The sequence below is a fragment of the Paramisgurnus dabryanus genome, chromosome 14, assembly GCF_030506205.2.
Source record: "Paramisgurnus dabryanus chromosome 14, PD_genome_1.1, whole genome shotgun sequence".
Taxonomy (NCBI): Eukaryota; Metazoa; Chordata; class Actinopteri; order Cypriniformes; family Cobitidae; genus Paramisgurnus; species Paramisgurnus dabryanus.
Genome location: NC_133350.1, coordinates 22,842,475 through 22,863,154, shown reverse-complemented (window position 1 = coordinate 22,863,154; position 20,680 = coordinate 22,842,475). Strand labels below are relative to the sequence as shown.

At 36.9% G+C, this 20,680-nt stretch overlaps 1 protein-coding gene across 1 annotated transcript; it reads right to left on the bottom strand.

Annotated features, from left to right (window-relative positions):
* Positions 1-2,685: 2,685 nt before the first annotated feature.
* On the bottom strand, positions 2,686-3,945 carry LOC135719352 (uncharacterized). Its single transcript, XM_065242041.2, has one exon. It carries the CDS (start codon positions 3,926-3,928, stop codon positions 2,750-2,752), a length of 1,179 nt encoding a protein of 392 aa, XP_065098113.1. The 5' UTR covers positions 3,929-3,945; the 3' UTR covers positions 2,686-2,749.
* Between the last annotated feature and the right edge of the window lie 16,735 nt (positions 3,946-20,680).

Sequence of the window (20,680 nt, the reverse complement as noted above, 5' to 3'; positions counted from 1 at the left end):
AGCGATCTCATCTAACATATATGTTGCCTGATGGCACTGATAAAGAAGCATTTTCAATGTCTTTAAGTGACTACGGGCACTTGCGAAAGACGGCATGTTTTTAATTGTGCTCTCATTTCAACTCGTGGGTATAAACACAAAAGTCTGGGTCTCGTTGTATTGCTCAGGCTGAACTGCAGCGTCTATTCACAGGCGCAATCCCACTACTGATCAGCACGGGGGCTTTGACCTGCTCCGTTTCCGACCTGGGCCGGTTCACCCCTCTTTAGACGACCTGGCGGTCTCGGGCTCCCCCAGGAACACCATATCGATACCGAACTTAGTGCGGACACCCGATCGGCATAGTCCACTACACCCCAGAACCCCTGAACTCAAGCGATCCACCAGACTCAGACTCCCAGTAGCTTGGATTACAGGCGCGCGCCATTGCGCCCGGCGAGCTCTCACGCGATCAGCAGCTGTGTTGAATCAAATATGCGCGCCCTCTAGTGTATGACATCATAATATTGTATAAGTGAAGAATCATTAATTAATCGATATTCAAATGTTTTAAAATGTATAAATCCATTTTGCACTTTATATTAATATGGACATGACAAGAGGTTCGTGTCATTTTTTTAATGTCTGTAGTTGTAGAAAGTGGATTTCAAATGATTATCAATAAGATCAACATTTGCTTTTTTAATTTTGTCTTTTATTTTTTGCCAGTCACATTAGAAAATGAGACAAAAAATAAAAACAGATAAAGTACTTGTCTTGTGTAGCTACAAAGCAATAGATTAAGTGGATGCGGCCCCAGATGAACACAAAAGTCTGGGTCTCGTTGTATTGTACAGGCTGAACTGCAGCGTCTATTCACAGGCGCGATCCCACTACTGATCGGCACGGGGGCTTTGACCTGCTCCGTTTCCGACCTGGGCCGGTTCACCCCTCCTTAGACGACCTGGCGGTCTCGGGCTCCCCCAGGAACACCATATCGATACCGAACTTAGTGCGGACACCCGATCGGCATAGTCCACTACAGACCAGAACCCCTGAACTCAAGCGATCCACCAGACTCAGACTCCCAATAGCTTGGATTACAGGCACGCGCCACTGCGCCCGGCGAGCTCTCACGTTATCAGCGGTCGTGTTGAATTAAATATATCAGACCATGCGCCCTCTAGTGTATGACATCAGAATAAGGAAAAATCATAATGGGGCTTGGTTTAGATTAATCCAGGACTAGGCCTTATATTAGGTAATTCAAGACGTTTTTACAAACATACCTTACAAAGAACACTACAGGTGTGCATCTTTAGACAAAACAATATTTTTTCTTTCTCTCTGCTCTGAATAGCAGTGCTGTGGTTGGATAGTGCAGAGTAAGGGGGCGGTATTTTTTTGAAATTCGCCTTGCTACCTACTTCTAATTTTTCACATGCTTGCAGAAAATGGCTTTCCCAAAGAAAGTTACTGGGTTGATCTTTTTTTACATTTTCTAGGTTGATAGCAGCACTGGGGACCCAACCATAGCACTTAAGTGTGAAAAAAAGTTTGATTTTCACGCTATGACCCCTTAAGATATCACAGTGGCGTAGGCAGAAAGTATGATGAGTGAGTAAAAAAGCTCTAAAAATGGGAGAATTCGGGAGAATACAATTACAGACTGTTCTGTCCGTCAGTGGCATCAATTTACTAAAAGTAAAAAAATAGCAAGTTAAAATGATGTTATTCAGGGGTGTCAAGCATCAAAGTTTTTTAAGGGGGCACAGTGTGCACACTTCATACTGGAATCATAATTATTAACGTCCATTAAATGCATAAAAAAAACGTTTATAGGCCATATTCTCAAGGACTACACAGACATAAAAGGTAAAAAGCATTCTCAAGTTCATTTATTTGCTATTTTACACATTTGAAAAACTGAGTGAAAAAATTTAATTTTACACCAACAAGTCATGTTAACATTACATTTGTGCACTCATCTGTCACATCTGTGATGAGCTGTAATGATTAACAGCGCAAAAACAAGGAATAAAATGAATCAACTTGATGCAAAGTAAGATGATCTTAATGCCATGCTGTCATTTTTAGTTTATTTTCACATTTCAATTGAATTGCGTTGAAAGCATGCAACTTAAAATAAACAGCAACCCTACAAAACATGTTTGGAGGAAAGTATTTTTGCATCAAAGTCAGATGCATGCAAAATCCACTTTGAGGGGCATAACTTGGCATGACACCTCTGATGCTATTCATCTGGCAGGCACTGGCACGCCCGCTTGTGGCTAATCTAACCGTATTATGCCGCATACGTCACCAAGCCTGGTCTATTTCAGTTAACTGAGCATTAGAATGCATCTCAAAAAACTTATCACAGGTGCAAAGACACCAAATGTCATCTTGATCGAGTGAGCACGTATTGTCCAGCTGTGAGGGCATAGAGAGAGTCAAGCACATACTCATCCCAGCCTTTACTCACATATTGTGCATGCTAAGCAGACGTGCACTCGTGTCTTTACCTCACGCCTGTTTCAGAACCAGTCACTTTAAAAACAATAATAAAAAAGATTCTATTGCTGATCAGTTTTGGCCCGTGGGACCTTATATATTTGAAGATAAAGTGGCCCCTTCACCTGTAGAGTTATGGACTAAAATGAAGAAAAATTAATAAATTTTAAAACATGTGGATGTGCACAAATGTGAATTCTCATGGGCCTCATAAGACTTTCTTTTGTCTTAAACCCTTTTCAGACCTAGGACATGATTATTTCTCATCTCCAGTGTGAACTCTCATGTGGACATTAAGACTATATTTTCGACTGAAACTCTTTCCACACTGGAGACAGATGTACGGGCGCTCTCCAGTGTGAACTCTCATGTGCTTCTTAAGACATCCTTTCGCTATGAAACTCTTTTCACACTGAAGACATGGGAACGGACGCTCTCCAGTGTGAATCTTCATGTGGGCATCAAGACTAGGTTTTTGAGTGAAACTCTTTCCACACTGGAGACACATGTATGGGCACACTCCAGTGTGAATTTTCATGTGGGCATCAAGACTAGGTTTTCGAGTGAATCTCTTTTCACACTGGAGACACGTGTACGGACCCTCTACAGTGTGAACTCTCATGTGCTTCTTTAGATACACTTTCGTAACGAAACTCTTTTCACACTCAGGACATGGGTATGCCCGCTCTCCACTGTGAATTTTCATGTGGGCATCAAGATTAGTTTTTTGAGTGAAACACTTTCCACACTGCAGACACATGTGTGGGCGCTCTCCAGTGTGAATGTTCATGTGATCTGCAAGTTTATCTTTCTTAGTGAAACACTTTCCACACTGAAGACACATGTATGGGCGCTCTCCAGTGTGAACCTTCATGTGATCTGCAAGTTTATCTTTCCTACTTAAACTCTTTCCACACTGAAGACATGGGTATGGGAGCTCTCCAGTGTGAACTCTCATGTGCACCCTGAGAATTGATTTATCAATAAAACATTTTTTACATTGAGTACATGTGAATGGGCGCTCTCCTGTGTGAACTCTCATGTGAATTATAAAATGTGCTTTCATTGTAAAACCCCTTTCACACTGAGTGCATTTGTATGGGCGCTCTCCAGTGTGAATTCTCATGTGGGCATCATGATTACATTTTCGAGTGAAATTCTTTCCACACTGAGTACATGGGTATAGGTGCTCTCCAGTGTGAATTCTCATGTGGATCTTAAGACCATTTTTTTGAGTGAAACTCTTTCCACACTGAAGACATGTGTTTGGGGACTCTCCAGAGTGAATTTTTATGTGCTCCACAAGACGTGCTTTTCTTTTAAATTCCTTTTCACAGTGAGGGCAAGTAAAAGATTTGCTGTCTTCTGTTCTTTGCTTTCTTTTTGGACAGAAAGTGTTTTTCATCTGCAAACAACCAGAAGATATTTCTGCCATTATGGAATGATGTTCCTGACACTGATGATGTTTCTTCCAGTTCCTTTAGATCTAAAATGAGACAAAAGTATATTTTGTGATATCTGACTTTCTTTTACATTGGTTTTGTTATTGTCATGTTAACCAAATCATAATAAAATGGTAATGTTTTACTTCAATGTTCCTTACCGATAATTAATGATGAATCGAGAGTGGATCTCTGTGTTTCTCAGTATTGATCTCCTCTTTAATGATTGTTCACACATTACCTGCTTGTAGACATTGTATTATTGCAGCATTTGGATGAAATGGCCTCTTTAATAAATTATTCCTGCATTTATTTGTTAATGTCTTCACTGATGGTGTAAATCTTGATCTCTGTGTAGTTTAGAAAAACAGACCTGTCAAAAAAAAAAATTACCATAGTGTTTTTATATAATTAGGATACATAAATACTCGTTTAAAAAGGTGTAAGGCTTTTTGGAGTCTTAATTTTTAAGAGATTAAAAATTTCTACAATTAAGCGGTAATGATTAACAATCGAACAAAATGCGTATCAGACTTTATATACATTTCCAAACAAATAGAAGTACATGCATTAAAAGATTCGCACAATAAATCTCATGCGATTGTTATGCGCATCTCATCCATAAAGACGGTTCCTTTCAGATGGAGAGGCATTTGCTACTATGCAAGGGAGCATTTACAGAACAACAACGTAACCAAGTACAATGCATAGTTGGAGAAACTAACTAGCTTTTCATGACTATTTCCCAAAAGCATAGTAACTTTGTTGCACATTCCTCGTTTGAACCATGGTTCCAACATAGTCGATGATGTCACATGGGAGGTGGAGTACTAATTAATCTGTGCAAATCGATTTAATTTCAGATTACTGCTGTAAATAACGTATATTGCACTGGACGACTGATTTTGTTATCGTGATTTAGGCTACGTTTACACGTACATGGTTATTTTGAAAAACAGAGACATTTACCTTCGTTTGCGCCCCTCGTTTACAGGTAAACGAAGATTTCACCTCTAAAACAGATTTTTTTTCTAAAAACTCTGGCCAAAGTAGATATTTTGGAAACCTTCGTCTGCATGCTTGCATGTAAACTGAGACAAACAGATGTTCAGGCGGCCAAAGTCACAGAATGCGCCAGAGCTCGCACCTACATCAAAAGTGCGACCTTTGTTTACATGTGACTGCTACTCTGAATGCTTCCATGATCACATTTATGTTCGTGCAAACTTGTTTCGTGTGTTTGTATTTGCAAATAGAGCTGCTCCATTATGTCGAGCAGCACAGACGTGTGCTTGGAGGTCAGCAATTTTACACGTGTTCGACTTCATGCGGCACTGCAAGAACTGACAAGTGGATGATGTCAACGTACTGCCAGACCGAGTTGAGAAATCACATCCAGGTGGATGCTGCACATTGGTGGTGGTTGAGGAGATTCCCCCATTCATATGTAAAGCGCTTTGAGCACTGGAAAAGCGCTATATAAATGTAACTAATTATTATTATTATTATTATTATTACACGTAGAGGTCTAATTTCAAATCACTCTCGCGGTACTTTGACGTCATCAAATACCAACTGCAACAACTCCTCCCTCCAACACAAAGAACCAGTCCGCGTCAACAACAGCGCCGCCAGTGATTGGCTACGTGGGCTTGAGCTTCTCTTGACGGCAAATATGCACGGGTACGTGTAAATGAACACTTTTCTGAAAACTGACATGTGTTCACGAATAGCCACCGACGTGTAAACATAGCCTTAGTTATCTGTTGTTTTTTTTAAGATATTTAAGATATTTCATGTGCAAGTTCCCTATTACGTCACTCTTGCCAGGGTCTTAAAGCTCATAAATGCAACGACAGGTGAAGTGCTGCGTTCAGGCCCGACAAAACATTGCATAACGTTACAGTCACTGCACTTGCTGTCCACCCTGCTGAAAAAAACAGCATCAAACCAGCATGGGAATTATGGTCTATGCTGGTTTAGCTGGTGGTTACAGCATACCAGCACCAAAACACAACATATTCTGGTATGACCAGCATGGGATGCTGGTGCTAATGCTGGTTTAGCTGGTGCTAATGCTGGCTTGGTGCTGGTTTAGCTGGTGCTAATGCTGGTTTGATGCTGGTTTAGCTGGTGTCCACTAGCAAACCAGCACCAAAACACAACATATGCTGGTCTTGCTGGTATGCTGGTTTTTTCAGCAGGGCAGAATGAAAGAATACATTACAACTTAAACCCATTGTGTGAGCTGTCTATTTAGTACCGCATGGTTTATTTACATGTTGCTGCTGATTAAACTGCAGTTCTGACACACCCACCAAACAAAAGAAAACGTATCTCAAACCCCGTTGCGCACTGTTTCCTGGAAACATGTCGTTCAACCCGGAAATCGTAGCAAAATTGATTTCGGGAAGAGTAGTTGACAGAAGTTGGCCAAAGATGCTTTTGAGAAACGCATCCCTGAGCCGTTGTTCACAAAAAAGCTAGGTAATAGCGCATCCATTATCGCATACATTTTAAGTATTTTCTTAAAGCCACTTTCTATTTTGTGTAACTGAACAATCTTTCGGGGCCGCAGTTCAGGGCGAAAAAAACGCAGTTTGGAATTCGCTGCAGGGCTTTCTTTTGTTAACCCGTCTAAAATCTTTTAGGAACCCAATGTCGCTTTACAAAATTAATACTATCAATTGACAAACAAAATATAACAGACAGTCAGAAGGAAACAGAGGTTGGCAACAAGTAACTGCAAATAATTAACATGGGAGGTCAAGCAATCAGATGATAAACATCACTTATATATCAAGGTGGTTTGTGTAGCATACAAACACAGAAAAATAAGAAAATATAGAAAACAAGAAAGGAAAGAGAATTATTTACTGAGCAAAGTGAATAGATGAGTTTTTCTTTGCCAATTATGTGCATATATAATTTTTTTTAAATGCGTCTAAGCACACATTTGTCTTCTGAGTAAAAGAAAAATACCGAAAACACAAATGCGACCCTGTTATAGGTCTGTGTTATAAATCAGCCAGCAAACTTTGCAGTGCATGTCATACAGTATTAGCACATCCCCACACAGCACTAACCTGTCTTAAAGAAAATCCTTACAGCAATTGTCTTGATCAGTTTTTGGTATCCAGATTTAGTTTGCTCTGATAATTGTATTCAGTTGGTCTCCTGTTCTTCAACTGAACCTTTTAACTTCAACTTCTCAGAGTAACCTCAACTCTGATTGGTTATGCTGTCTCGGGTAGGAGGAGCGAGGGGGTTGGGTGTGTGCGTGTATGCGTGGCTATGAAGTTCCTTCTTCATGGAAAAAATCCTTACACCCCACTGGCCCATTTTCAAGACAAAAATGTTTAAATAGATATCTTAGAGGATCTCGAACATTTTCTCGTCTTTAATTTAATTCTTAAATATAACCAATTAAAAATAATAAGATAATAGGAGCTGTTACTTATCAATTGCTATCAAAACAATCTTTGCAACTCAGTGGTTCAGAAGATTGTAAAGTGGCATTTAGTTTATATTTACACAGACTGTTTAATGCAGTTTAAGTACATTAATGCATTTACACACAATTACAAACAGATTTAGATGCTACAAATAATCAAGTTGACATTAAAGAGTGATACTGTTGCAGACTTTTTTGTAATTTTGCAGAAACATCATTGAATCAATGAATGAAAACACTGAAAATAGACAGTTTTGGGTCTGGATTGAGTTTTTATTGCAAACATGGCCAAAATTGCATATGTCGATGTGGTAATAAAAATTCCTTGAGTCTTTTTTCCACACTGCAGTCTTATGCATATGAAGACTGTGTGAGTATAAGTGTATAACATTTGTACCAAACCAAGAAAAAACTCTTAAATGTAATAACACAATTGTATATGCCAGTCTACTGCCATAAATTGTTCTAATTTAATTTATTTATTAGCCAAAGTCACCTTAATTACCACTCCTCTTTTTAGTAGACATAAAGCAGATCAATGCTTACACCTGGATGCGAGATGGTAGAAAGTATGTGTTCATTTTTAACACATTGTTTTGTGTTATCCTATTTATTTTAACACATTATGTGTCATTTCATGTTGATTTTGTGTTTAAATAAATAAAAGGAACAACACAAGATTTGTTAAAACAACACAAATTGTGTTGTTCCAGAAATAACACAGAGATCTGCTATTTCACACATTTGTTTTAAGAGCGTAAACATATTTTGCTTCTGGTATAGGGTGGACATCAAGTTGTATTTTTAGAGGTGAGAATTGAAATATGGATAAATTAAGAATTTATTTTTTCTCATGTTGTTAAACAGTTTATTGTAAGTTTATTAAAATCGGTAAATTGTATTTTAGGAAATTTGAGAAGTAAAAACTATTTTTCCCAAAGCTTCCATGCAATTAAGGCACTTTAACTATTTTTTTGTATGAAACTCCCTGGGCTCCATCCAGTTTGAATATTTTTGTGATCAGTAAGTTTCACTTTTCTAGAATGAAACTTTTACACACTAAAGGTATGCAAATAGAGTTACATCACATAGTCTGATTAAAAGAAAACATTTAAAGAACGAGAAACCGAAACAACTATTTACAAAGTACAAACCAAATCTTTTCAATAGAAAAGTATTCACAATGAAATCACATAAATTATTCATCAATTGAGCATTTCTTTAAATGGCCGCAGTTCACGCATTGATGGGCAATACAAAAAGCATTCAGACAACAATCTTTGGTAAACAATAAGCTGTTGTCCCTGTAATTTACACAGCCATAAAAACCTGCATGCTGTAGTATTTTGTTAATAGCAGTAACGTGAAAGGTCATGAGGACTGTTCCTAAAAAAGGAACTCATCTCATTAATTTCTGTTGCGTGATGACGCACTAATAAAAAAGCAGTTCCATTGGCTTGCAGTCACTACGTTTTTAATTGTGCCCTCATTTCTAAACCAAGGGGCAACCTTTCGATCTCTCTGATGAAGCCAATACGGAAGTGATTTAAACTGCAATTCATTGACTGGCTGATGGAGGCTGGCTCCAAATTGGAATCAATTCCCATAGACCCCATGTAAAAATTTCCATCTTTAGAGAAGAATATAATATGTTTACAACCTGGTAAAACATTTTTTGACTGTATAGCTAATTTTGCCCTTCGTGACAACTGTCAGGGGGTGAATATTTTTGTATCTCATCTGTTTAAATGATATTAAGCCTTAAAATTCTGCATAATTTAGAGCGTGGCCACTTGAGTGACGGGTGAACCCGAGTCGAGCTAGGCGTCCTGCCTCTTTACCCATTTTTGGATATTCAGGAATGATGCGCTGTGACGCGCAGCGGGCACCCCCTACTATTGGCTTAAAAAATGATCTTCAGAAACCTATGGGTGAAGTCATGGACATTACGTACATCTTTTTACAGTCTATGGTATAAACACAAAAGTCTGGGTCTTCTGTATTGTTCAGGCTGAACTATTTACAGGTGCGATCCCACTACTGATCAGCATGGGGGCATTGACCTGCTCCGCTATGAGGCTGCTCACTTGCAGCAGCAGATTTTAATCGTAATGATTGTTGTCCATAGGCCATATTTTCAAGGACTACACATACAAAAAGGTATAAGAGTTGCAGAGTTAATTTAATTGCTTTTTTACACATATGAAAACTGAGTGAAAAAAATACAATTTCATTTCAAACAACTCATTTTAACGTTACATTGGTGTACTCATTTGTCACACCTGTGATGTATGGAGGACCACAAGAGTCATTAAAAATTTAATAAAGAACTTCAATATTTAATAACTACCTGGACAATAAAAATAGCAATTAAAATTAATATTTTAATATCAATTAATAATTTGCTTAAAAATTCATTAATTAATGTATAAATAGACAAAGTTACAAAAAAATCATTATGTAACATTTTATTAGGCAATAAAAAGTGAGATTATAAAATAATGTAGAAATAAAATATTAATCCATAAATAAATAGTGCAAAGTAATATAACAATTTACAAAAACAACATAAAACACTCAATAAGTTCATCATTTTAAATTGCATTTATATATTCTTAATTAAATAATGAAAAAAAAAAAACTTAAAAAAAACTTATTTAGATTTAAATGTATGTTATTTACTGGCAACAGTTAAACATTAAACATTAACAAGTCTATGATTTTACATCATAAAACTATAAAATAACAGCCTCATGCAAAGCATATTGGGAACCAGAAATCCTGATCAACCTTTTTCTGTTGTTTCCTTCATATTTTGGTTTCCAGAATGCTTTGCATGAGGCTGTTATTTTAAAATTTTATTCTGTAAATGAATAGACGTGTTAATGTTTAATGTTCATTTAACTTTGAACAAACTGTTGCCAGTAAATAACATACATTTAAATCTACAGTAAGTTACTTGCAAACAGCTGACAGTAATACTGTCATTTCTACAGAATTTTTTTAACAGTGTAGTGTTAGGTGTTGATATATAAACAGAGTTTTATGAATGGTTTCAGGGTGAGGATCAGTTGAAGAGAGGCCTGAGATAAACACATTTATACTGTAAGTCTACACTACAAGCCTACTTGTGTGGTGAACAATTATTGTCTGCAGGACACTAACAATCTTCTCTGAGATCAAAGGCACAGTTTTTAACTCATTAAAACAAAATGCCAAGAGCATACCATCATAAAATTATATCGTGTTCCTTCAGACATGCAGACACCATGAAGAATTTTTAAATTTAAAAAAAATTTAACAACTAGAGAAAGATACAAATACTGTAGATCTTTAAAATAATGTGCATTTTTATGAACACTAAGCATAAAAAAAATTCAATGACTGTACTTGACTTGTGAGTTGTATATTTCAATTTAATCTCCTTTCTGTAGACCAGGAGTGGGGAACCCTGGGTCCTGGAGGGCCACTGTCCTGCAGAGTTTAGTTCCAACCCTAATCAAACACACCTGAATTTCATCTCCAAGTAATCCTGAAGACTTCAATTTGATTTTTCAGGTGTGTTTAATTAGGGTTGAAACTAAACTCTGCAGGACAGTGGCCCTCCAGGACCAGGGTTCCCCACCCCTGCTGTAGACAATCTGAAATATATATATATATATTTCATCAATAAATTGCAATTATTTGGATTTAGATACATCTTAAATTTAGATACAAATTTTACTGCTGTGGCTATTATTCTTATATTGGGGTAGTTGAGATTATCATTTATATTTAACATTTGATAGGCCTATAACATACCATATTATGAAACACATTTCTATTGTATTTTATCAAATTTAATATATAAGTAGATTTTCATTAATTGTAAGATTAATAGTGGTGAAAAAAGTCAAATTAAATGTCGAAGAGTCAGCTGTAATATCATTGCATATACAGTTCAGTGTTAGTGGAAGTCTAGTTAAACAACAACTGAGGCTTAGCCTGACAGTTAGCCTGCCCCGGACCAGACTAGTTTTCAAGCATAAGTTGGTTGAACTATTTCAAGTTTGTTTTATGAAACGAAATCCACCAGCAATAAGCCAGACTTAACAAAATAAGCCAGGCTTATTTTGAAATCTAGTTTTATGAATAGGTGTTGTTTTGTCGGACATGTTAGCTTCGTATAACATGTCTTTAGAGCTGTTAATAAACAAAAAAGTCTGGGTCTCGTTGTATTGTTCAGGCTGAAACTGCAGCGTCTATTCACAGACGCGATCCCACTACTGATCAGCACGGGGGCTTTGACCTGCTCCGTTTCCGACCTGGGCCGGTTCACCCCTCCTTAGACGACCTGGTGGTCTCGGGCTCCCCCAGGATCACCATATCGGTACCGAACTTAGTGTGGACACCCGATCGGCATAGTCCACTACAGACCAGAACCCCTGAACTCAAGCGATCCACCAGACTCAGACTCCCAGCAGCTTGGATTACAGGCGCGCGCCACTGCGCCCGGCGAGCGCTCACTCTATTAGAAGATGTGTTGAATCAAATATATCGAACCATGCGCCCTCTAGTGTATGATATCATAGCTTAATATTATATGTAGATGAATGAAGGGCAAAATCAAAACTATAATTTATTTATCGATAATCTAATATCGTTAAAATGTAGTAGGCTATTGATGCTGCACTTTATATTAGGCTACTATACGGGCCATTATGTGCATTTTGAACCTCATAATTATCACATAACATTCGCTTTTTTATTTTTGTCCTTTATTTATTGCCAGTCACATTACAAACAATAAAACAAAACATATAAAGTATGTGTTTACAAAAGACTAAACCCGGAAGTGTATACCGCTCCTCAGCAAGAGCTGAACAAAGTTTTAGATGAACACAAAAGTCTGGGTCTCGTTGTATTGCTCAGGCTGAACTGCAGCGTCTATTCACAGGCGCGATCCCACTACTGATCAGCACGGGGGCTTTGACCTGCTCCGTTTCCGACCTGGGCCGGTTCACCCCTCCTTAGACGACCTGGCGGTCTCGGGCTCCCCCAGGATTACCATATCGATACCGAACTTAGTGCGGACACCCGATCGGCATAGTCCACTACAGACCAGAAGCCCTGAACTCAAACTATCCACCAGACTCAGACTCCCAATAGCTTGGATTACAGGCGCGCGCCACTGCGCCCGGCGAGCGCTCACGCTATCAGCAGCTGTGCTGAATCAAATATATTGAACTGAGCGCGCCCTCTAGTGTATTAAATCAGAGTAACATATTCATCTGTATTTTTTTACTGTTTCCAGATTGCTTTATAGATGTTCAAATCACACTGTATCAATGTAAACCTATATCATCGTTGTCATTATATTGCCAGCAGGTGCAAAAACATTTGGCATAGCCAGAAATTTTTAATGTAGATATTTGTACTCATTTCGCTGAACTTAAAGTCTGGGAATTGTAGGTGTAGCTGACAAGTTCACCAGATTTTAATGTCAAAACATTAAAATGTATAACATTTGTTAACCACGTCCTCAGAAAACAAACTGTTAAAGTTAAAGCTGATAAATAAAGAAATGAAACATACATATAATGGGAGTGAACTTCATTAAGGATCACACATCACATATCACACAAGATATCTTAGTCTCCTGCCCTGCATTGGCTTAATGCCGAATGACCCTTTTTTTTACATTGGACAACCATTTCCACAGGCTTTCATGCACACATTGAGGTACACAGCCCACCTAAAGGGAAAAAAAAGATGTTATGCATAACATAGGAAGACCTCATTATAGCCTACACAATTTAAATATTAATTATACAACTTAAATTATAAAAATATCCAATTCAAAATATAGATTTAAAATTACCTTGGGTCCTAGAAAAGGAAGAATGAAAAAATATATCAGAAAAAAACTTATTACTTAATATTAGTAATAAAAATAGACCCATCATAAGATACATTAAGAGGAATAGTTTACTCAAAGTTCACCAATATGATTTATAATGTACTGCCATTGTATGAATCTAAACTAGAAACAAATGGGGATGAATGTTTTTTTTTTTGGTTGAACTAGACGTCAGAAATGTAAATGTACTTAATGGATATTCCAGCAGGCACCTGTAGGTGGCGATCTCCTTCTCCAAGTGGCTCTTGATGTTCAGAAGGGCAGCATAGTCTTTACCCTGTTGCTCAATGCCAGTCCTCATCTGACACAGCTCTGCTTCCAACACATTGATCAGTTTCTGAAATCCAGCAAGTATAGCACCGTACCGAGCCTCTGTGTCTGCCAGTGAACACTGCAGAGCTCCTTTCTGTGTGGGTGAAGAGAACAGGCAGATATAGACAATTCATTTTCCTACAGACATTGAGCTATTCACTGCCCTATATATGCCATTCACATTGTTTGCTTTTTACCAGCACTCTGGATTAACATAAAACATCTTAAATTTATCTGCATCTCTATAGTTAAGACATTAATATAGAATTGTATTAGTGCAAATGGTTAGATCAGGTCTCCACACAGACAAAATAAAATATTTACGATCTTGCCCTGGATGCTAGATCACGTCAGAAAATATAAATTTACTTTTTTAACAGGCTTTTGTCAGTTAAGATGTTAATCAATCAAAGCTAGAGAACACAAGCATATATGATGATAAAATAGAACAGAGTTTTATTAATGGACAGTTTCAGTTGCATATGTCTCAATGTTCAAACTTCGTCTAACAAGCATGAATTCCACATACAAAAACTGCTTAATAGCAACATCCCATAGACCTTGAGCTTCCATAAACATTCTCTTTATCTCTGTTTACACAGCTCATGAAACTTCACAAATATGAGACAACAATTAAATTAATAAGATAATGAAATATAATGAAATGAATTAATAAATGAATTAATAGACAATATAAATGAATAAACAATAAAATATAGAAATATAATAATGAATGAATTAATGAATTAATGAATTAACAATAATATAATGATAAAAATTATAATAATTAAATTGATAATAATAAAAATAATATTAAATAATCAAATAAACAATTATATGGTTAACTAATGATTTTAAAATGATTATGTGAATAAATTATTAAAAATAAACTAAAAAACACAATTAAAAACATTCTGCACGTGAGGATCTAAAGTAGGATCCATCAACAGGCATACAGAGATTAAAAGGATAGTTCACCATTCCCTACTTACTCCTGTCTCATCCCAAACCTGTATGCGTTTCTATGTAATACAAAATATATTGTTAAATAGCTAAGTGTTTTTTTCTCCCTACAAGGAAAGTTGATGAGGTCAAATGTTGTAATAACTCATTGTACTCATTGTTTTTGGGGGGTGAATTATCTATTTTCAACATCTGAGATCAGATGTACTACTTGAAGTCAAATTTCCTGTTGCTCAAATGTGGAGGATGGCGTGAGAACCACCAATGTCATTGGATAAATTTTAGGCAAGGTATGAACTTATAGAATGTGTAATGAAAGCTGTCGTGGATAAAAGCATCTGTTATATGCATAAACATAAAAATGATTGAAAAAGACAAATGAGAATGAAGATATTTATGAGAGTTTATTTTTTGAGTTGACAGACCAACACAGCATTCATTGTCTCTTGCTCACAATATGAATCCAGAAACCCTTTCAATATTTTACTCCATTTTAACAGGGAAATACATTAAAGGACAACAGGATCTTTGGTAGATGCATAACAATAATTCTGAAGTTGTATTTTATCACATCATGTTTACTGACACTGATCACTAAAGATGAAAAGCCAAAACAACCATCAACTTTATAACGATTGTCAAGTGAACATGTACAGTATGTATACACATGTATAACACATGTATACTTAAGTGATAAGGTCTCTGATTGGATAAAATGTTAGCGTATCTGTCACAATCATTGTTTGTTGTCAGGATCAGTCATTCCCCACCACCACCTGCCTCATTCTTTCCAAAAGGGTTTCATTTCATATTGAGCTGGAGAAAGCGTGCTTTGAATGATGCTGTCTATGGGTTTGGCAGCAGGGGACGCACATGGCTGGCCACATCATTGAAGGAGGCTGAAAAATATCCGGGATTTTCCTCCCCTGGAAAAGAAACAAGCTGGCGACCCTGACGATTGATGTGCTCGTAGATCACCCAGACACCCCTTTTCACTTTGTGGGAAGAAGCTACGTCATTGAAATCGATGTTTTTAAGATTGATTTCTTGATGTAGGGTCACGCTGCGTCCTTGATACAACCCATGTTCAAAGAGCTGGATTTCAGGGTCGTCCAGGTCATCTGTGACAATCTTTAGAGAAGAGAACAGTGCATTGTCTTCAAGGCTAGGGTACTCTCCCTCCTCGAACAGAAGCTGCTGTCCAGCAAAATTCTTGTCATAATATGCTACCCATGGTGCGCCGATTATTTTCAGAGATGAGATGACTTTGTTGAAGCCCTTTCTCTCTAAGTCTTGGACATTGTTTGTGAATTCAGCTGTTCTGCCCTCAAAGCCCTCTTTGGTATAAACAATGATCTTGCTCATTTTGAATGACGATTTGAAGAAATCAAAGACAGGAGAATGCAAGTGCTCTTGAAGCAGCTTCTTGTAGCTCTGTTGAAAACAGCGACTGTCATCTGGTGTGCAGAGCGGCCTTTTATACCACAAGTCCTTTACATTGCGAAAGAGTGTTGTATCACAAACTTTATCCAATTAGCAAGGGGCAATTTCTCTAGAATGTCTTTCTGAGAAAAAAAATACAAAGAAAAGCTACATCAAACGTATTCAAGTAAAACGCTTCATAAGCAGTCATATGTGTGTGATAACACAGAAAGAATGTTGCCAGCCAGCACCAGCATTTTTTATGGTTTTCACAAAAGTTTAATGCCTTCCAGAAAATGTTCTTCTTTAAATATATAAACATAAAATATATCAAATAAAACAGACTCTATGTGATTTTCTTTTTTTAAACTGTTTCATCCTATCTTCATTTGTTTTTATCACCTCTCAAATATGGGTGGGTTCCTAAAAAATACAACATTTTGAGCAAAAAGCTGAGATCATTGCATTTTTGTAAAGGACTTTTGTATCCCTTTAAGAAGCCCATTGCAAACGCTAAAGTTTGATTTAAATGCACTTGGAGAACATGTGCATGTTTACCATCTAGTTTGATTTTATTTATGTGATTGGATGATTGTTATTTTAAACCCACCCATGCATATGATAGTTTAATGTGATTGGTGGTTAATGAGTCAATCAAAAAAGACGAACTGTGTTGGAGAAAGATATGTAGCAGAAATGCTTGTGCTGAAAAAAAGTTCAAACAACCAAGGCTTTGAACCGGTTCACGGAACGAAAACGAAAACCAGAAACTTTTGATGTTTTGCAAGGAACAGAAACAAAACCAGAAAAGTTAAAAAATATATGTTCTGGAACAGAATCGTTTACTTAAAATACTGGTAACCGGTTAATACCGTTATTTTTGTTCTTCTACAAGATTTCCGTGCAATACTCTGTGAAGTTCACTTCCGGTTGTCATTGACTCATCTGAGAAATGAGAAGCTTGCCACCAGCAAATAGCCTAACTTACTCAAGCCCAAGTCTCTAATGATAAGAGGTAAATATTGTAGGCTACCAAGTATCTCAAGATGTTTTTTTTTTAATACTTATTAGTGTAAGGGATCACAATTGATCAGTGATCCGTACAGATCACGACCCACGGTTCGGCTCGCTTGTGATTCGCGGATTAATACGCAATTTTAAATAGGGTGAAAGTTGATAATTTGCTAGCAGTGATTTTAAACTATTTAACCACAAAAAGGCACTAAAGTGAGTAATTTTTTGTACGCACATGCGGTTGAATGTGTCCAGTCCAACTCCAATCAAATGTGATTATTCCATTATTCCTATGACCTTGCAACCTAGTCTCCTAAAAATGCGTATAAATAGCACGAAGTGTAAAACTCGTGCAATACATACGCCAAATTCCACTTTGATACGCAAGTCCTTCCCATTCACTTAAACGGGGCATCTTTTTTGTCGTTTTATTTATTGGTTTCTCAATTTTTTTGCTATTTTTTACCATTACGCTTGGGTTTAGGGTTAGAACAACTTTTTGTTATATAAAAATGACACCCTAACCCAAACCCCAACTCTAACCCCAACTCCAAGCGACCATGGCTTAAATATGGACAAAAACATTGAGAAACCTGTATATTAAATAACCTCATTAAGCAAATCTAAAATCTAACCCTAAACCCAAGCGAAAATGGTTTAAAAAACAGAAAAAAATTGAGAAACCAATAAATAAAACGACAAAAAAAGATGCCCCGTTTAAGTGAATGGGAAGGACTTGCGTATCATATGCACGCCAAAGTGGAATTTGGCGTATGTATTGCACGAGTTTTACACTTCGTGCTATTTATACGCAACCTCAGGAGACTCAAAGCCCAAAACTCTTGGTTGAGAGAGAGTTGCGCTACTGTGTCTCATACTGTAGTCCATTAAAATACATTTGGTGAATAAAGCACTGAATAACAACGTAATTTTCACTTTATGTGGAGCGACTGTTTATGCTGCATCTTCTTCCCGAAGCGCCGTATGGAATTCGTCCTCCATTTGTGTGTGTGTGTGTCCGTGTTAAGTGCATTTTTTAATGTTTGATGATAAGATAGAGACTTAAGGAAAATTATGTAGACTAATAATTTAAGTTTAATGTCCTAATGATCAGTCTAATTATTTGTATGCCCCACAGCTGACATGGAACATTATTAACCGGTTCGGGAACTTAATTTTTTTGTTCTAACCGTTTCAGGAATGTCAATTTTAGGGTTGAACTGAAACCCAGAAACGTTAAAATACTGTTTCTGTTCGTAACGAACCAATTGGGAAAACAACTGGTTCAAAACCCTGCTTTTGAATGCTTACCACAATCAATACATTTCACCAGAGAGCCCTCAAAGCATGACACATTGAGTTAACAGTGTTTTGACAATTAACTGAAATTAAGTGTTTATTGAAGATAACATTTGATTGAAACTATGATCATGCTGGTGAGTCATTAAGTAGTTTTATAGGTTTCACAGCTCTCTCTTCTGCAGAAGTAAGTCACATGCACACAAAACTGCATTCTCTTTCACTCATCCTTGACAAGTGAAAAGTATTTCACAACTTTTTTGCCTTAAGACAAAATCTTGTCAGTTGCGACAAGATCTGCTGACTGTGTTGCAGTCTTTAAGAATCGGCTATAACCCATCTTCTCCGCCAAAACCTCACTTGAGAAAGAGGCACTCCTGCAAAAAATGTATATCAAAAGAACGAGAAGAAAGGAACAGAATTCAACAAGAAAAGCAAAAGTCACAAAATTAAAACAATGGCAAATAATTTGGTTTAATGAAACTTTTATTTATGAGAGATGAATACTTGAACACATTCTGTAATTGATTCTCATTTGCCAAAATATTGCGTCAAATGTTTTAAATATTTTAAAATATAACAAAAATGTTATAAATAGATTTTATTTCCCTATTTCAAATGTATTGAAAACATTACACATTAAATTCCAAATCAAAATATTACCAAAATAACAAGTCTGTCTTGTTCTTTTAAAGAGAAGCAAAGAAAATGAATATTAAGCTGTTAAAAAATATTTTTATCATAAATAAAACATTTTTCTCTTTACACACTTATAAACTGAAGAAATTTCTTAAGATTTAACTTCACTAAAGCTATTGAATTACTAATTTTTAGTTGCATAACCATTGTTGTTGATCAGGGCCGGCCTTGGCCAATTTGCTGCCCTAGGCAAGATTTCAGCTGGTGCCCTTTAGAATCACAGAATCACAATTGTGTTCCAATCATTTTGCTCATAAACTTATACAGAAACACAAACTGCACAGCTTTGTCTTGTTTTTCTTTATTTTGAAAATATTTTGGAATCAAACACAAACACACACGCACGCACGCATACTGTGGCTATACTGCACTGAAGCGGCAGTTTAAAATACAAACCCAGAATTTAGCGAACGTCAAGAACAACAAAGCGGAAACAACAATCAGACTGAGACGCAGGATTTACATAACGTTACACGGACCATGTTTAAATGTCAATGTTTCTGGACAGAAATACCAACTTGTTCACTTTGTTTGGTATTAATAAGCTGCGCATTGGAGTGCTGGCTGCTCCCCGCGGTGCTGAAGACCAAGACCCGCTCTGACGGAGTACTGGTGGGACTTATGCACAGATATCTACGTGCAATCTATTGGAAAGCGGACGAGTCATTGGTTGGGTTAGTAAAATAACGAAACTATAGATTTTAAATATAAGAAAAAAATGTTTTTGGTAAAGAGATATTTTTTTTAAAGTTTAAAAGGGCAGAACTCTTCTCAAGTGGAAGAAAGCTATACTTTTCCCCTTACGTGCAACCTATCGGAAAGCGCAGATGAGTTCGTTGGGTTAGTAACGAAATTATAGAATTAAGTACAAAATAGTATTTATATAAAGAGAAATGTTGAAATAAAAAGTGCAGAACTCTTCTTAAGTGAAAGTAATAAAGTAAAATAACGAATAATAATTATATAATAACGAATAATAGTTTCCAATGGCTTGCACGTAAATATCTGTGCATGTGCCACCAGCACTCCGTCCGAGCGCGTCTTCAGCACCGCGGCCAGCACTTATTAATACCAAACAAAGTGAACAAGTTGGTATTTCTGTCCAGAAACATTGACATTTTAACATGGTCTGTGTAACATTATGTAAATTCTGCATCTCTGTCTGATTGTTGTTTCCGTTTTCTTTGTCTTGACGTTCGCTGAATTCTGGGTTTATATTTTAAACTGCCGCTTCAGTGCAGTATAGAGCTATAACAAGCACGATCTTCCGAGATACTGTGCTACTAATAATTCATTAATAACTGCTGTTTTCTTGTGCAGAATTAAATATTTATAGTAAAATGTTTATATACATATATAAAAAAATAATAATTTGGGCGCACGGACGCCCCAAGGGGTCGGCGGCGCCCTTAGCATTTGCCTATTCCGCCTATGCCCAGGGCCGGCCCTGTTGTTGATAACTGCTGCACATCTGTGTCGAATTGAGTCAAACAACTTCTGGCACCTAGAAACAAGTATTTCAGGCCAGGATCCAAAGTTCCTGTCAAATTTTAGGTTTTGCTTCAGAAACTGCATTTTTAGACCCCAAAAGAACAATTTTACTCTCATCAGGCCACAAAATGTTACGCCATGTTTCTTTGGGCCAGTTGATGTGTTGAACACAAAAGTTGTTTGTTTTCTTTC

Excerpts from the sequence above, each read along its gene's own strand:
- LOC135719352 (XM_065242041.2), bottom strand. The coding sequence starts at position 3,928 with ATGGCAGAAATATCTTCTGGTTGTTTGCAGATGAAAAACACTTTCTGT.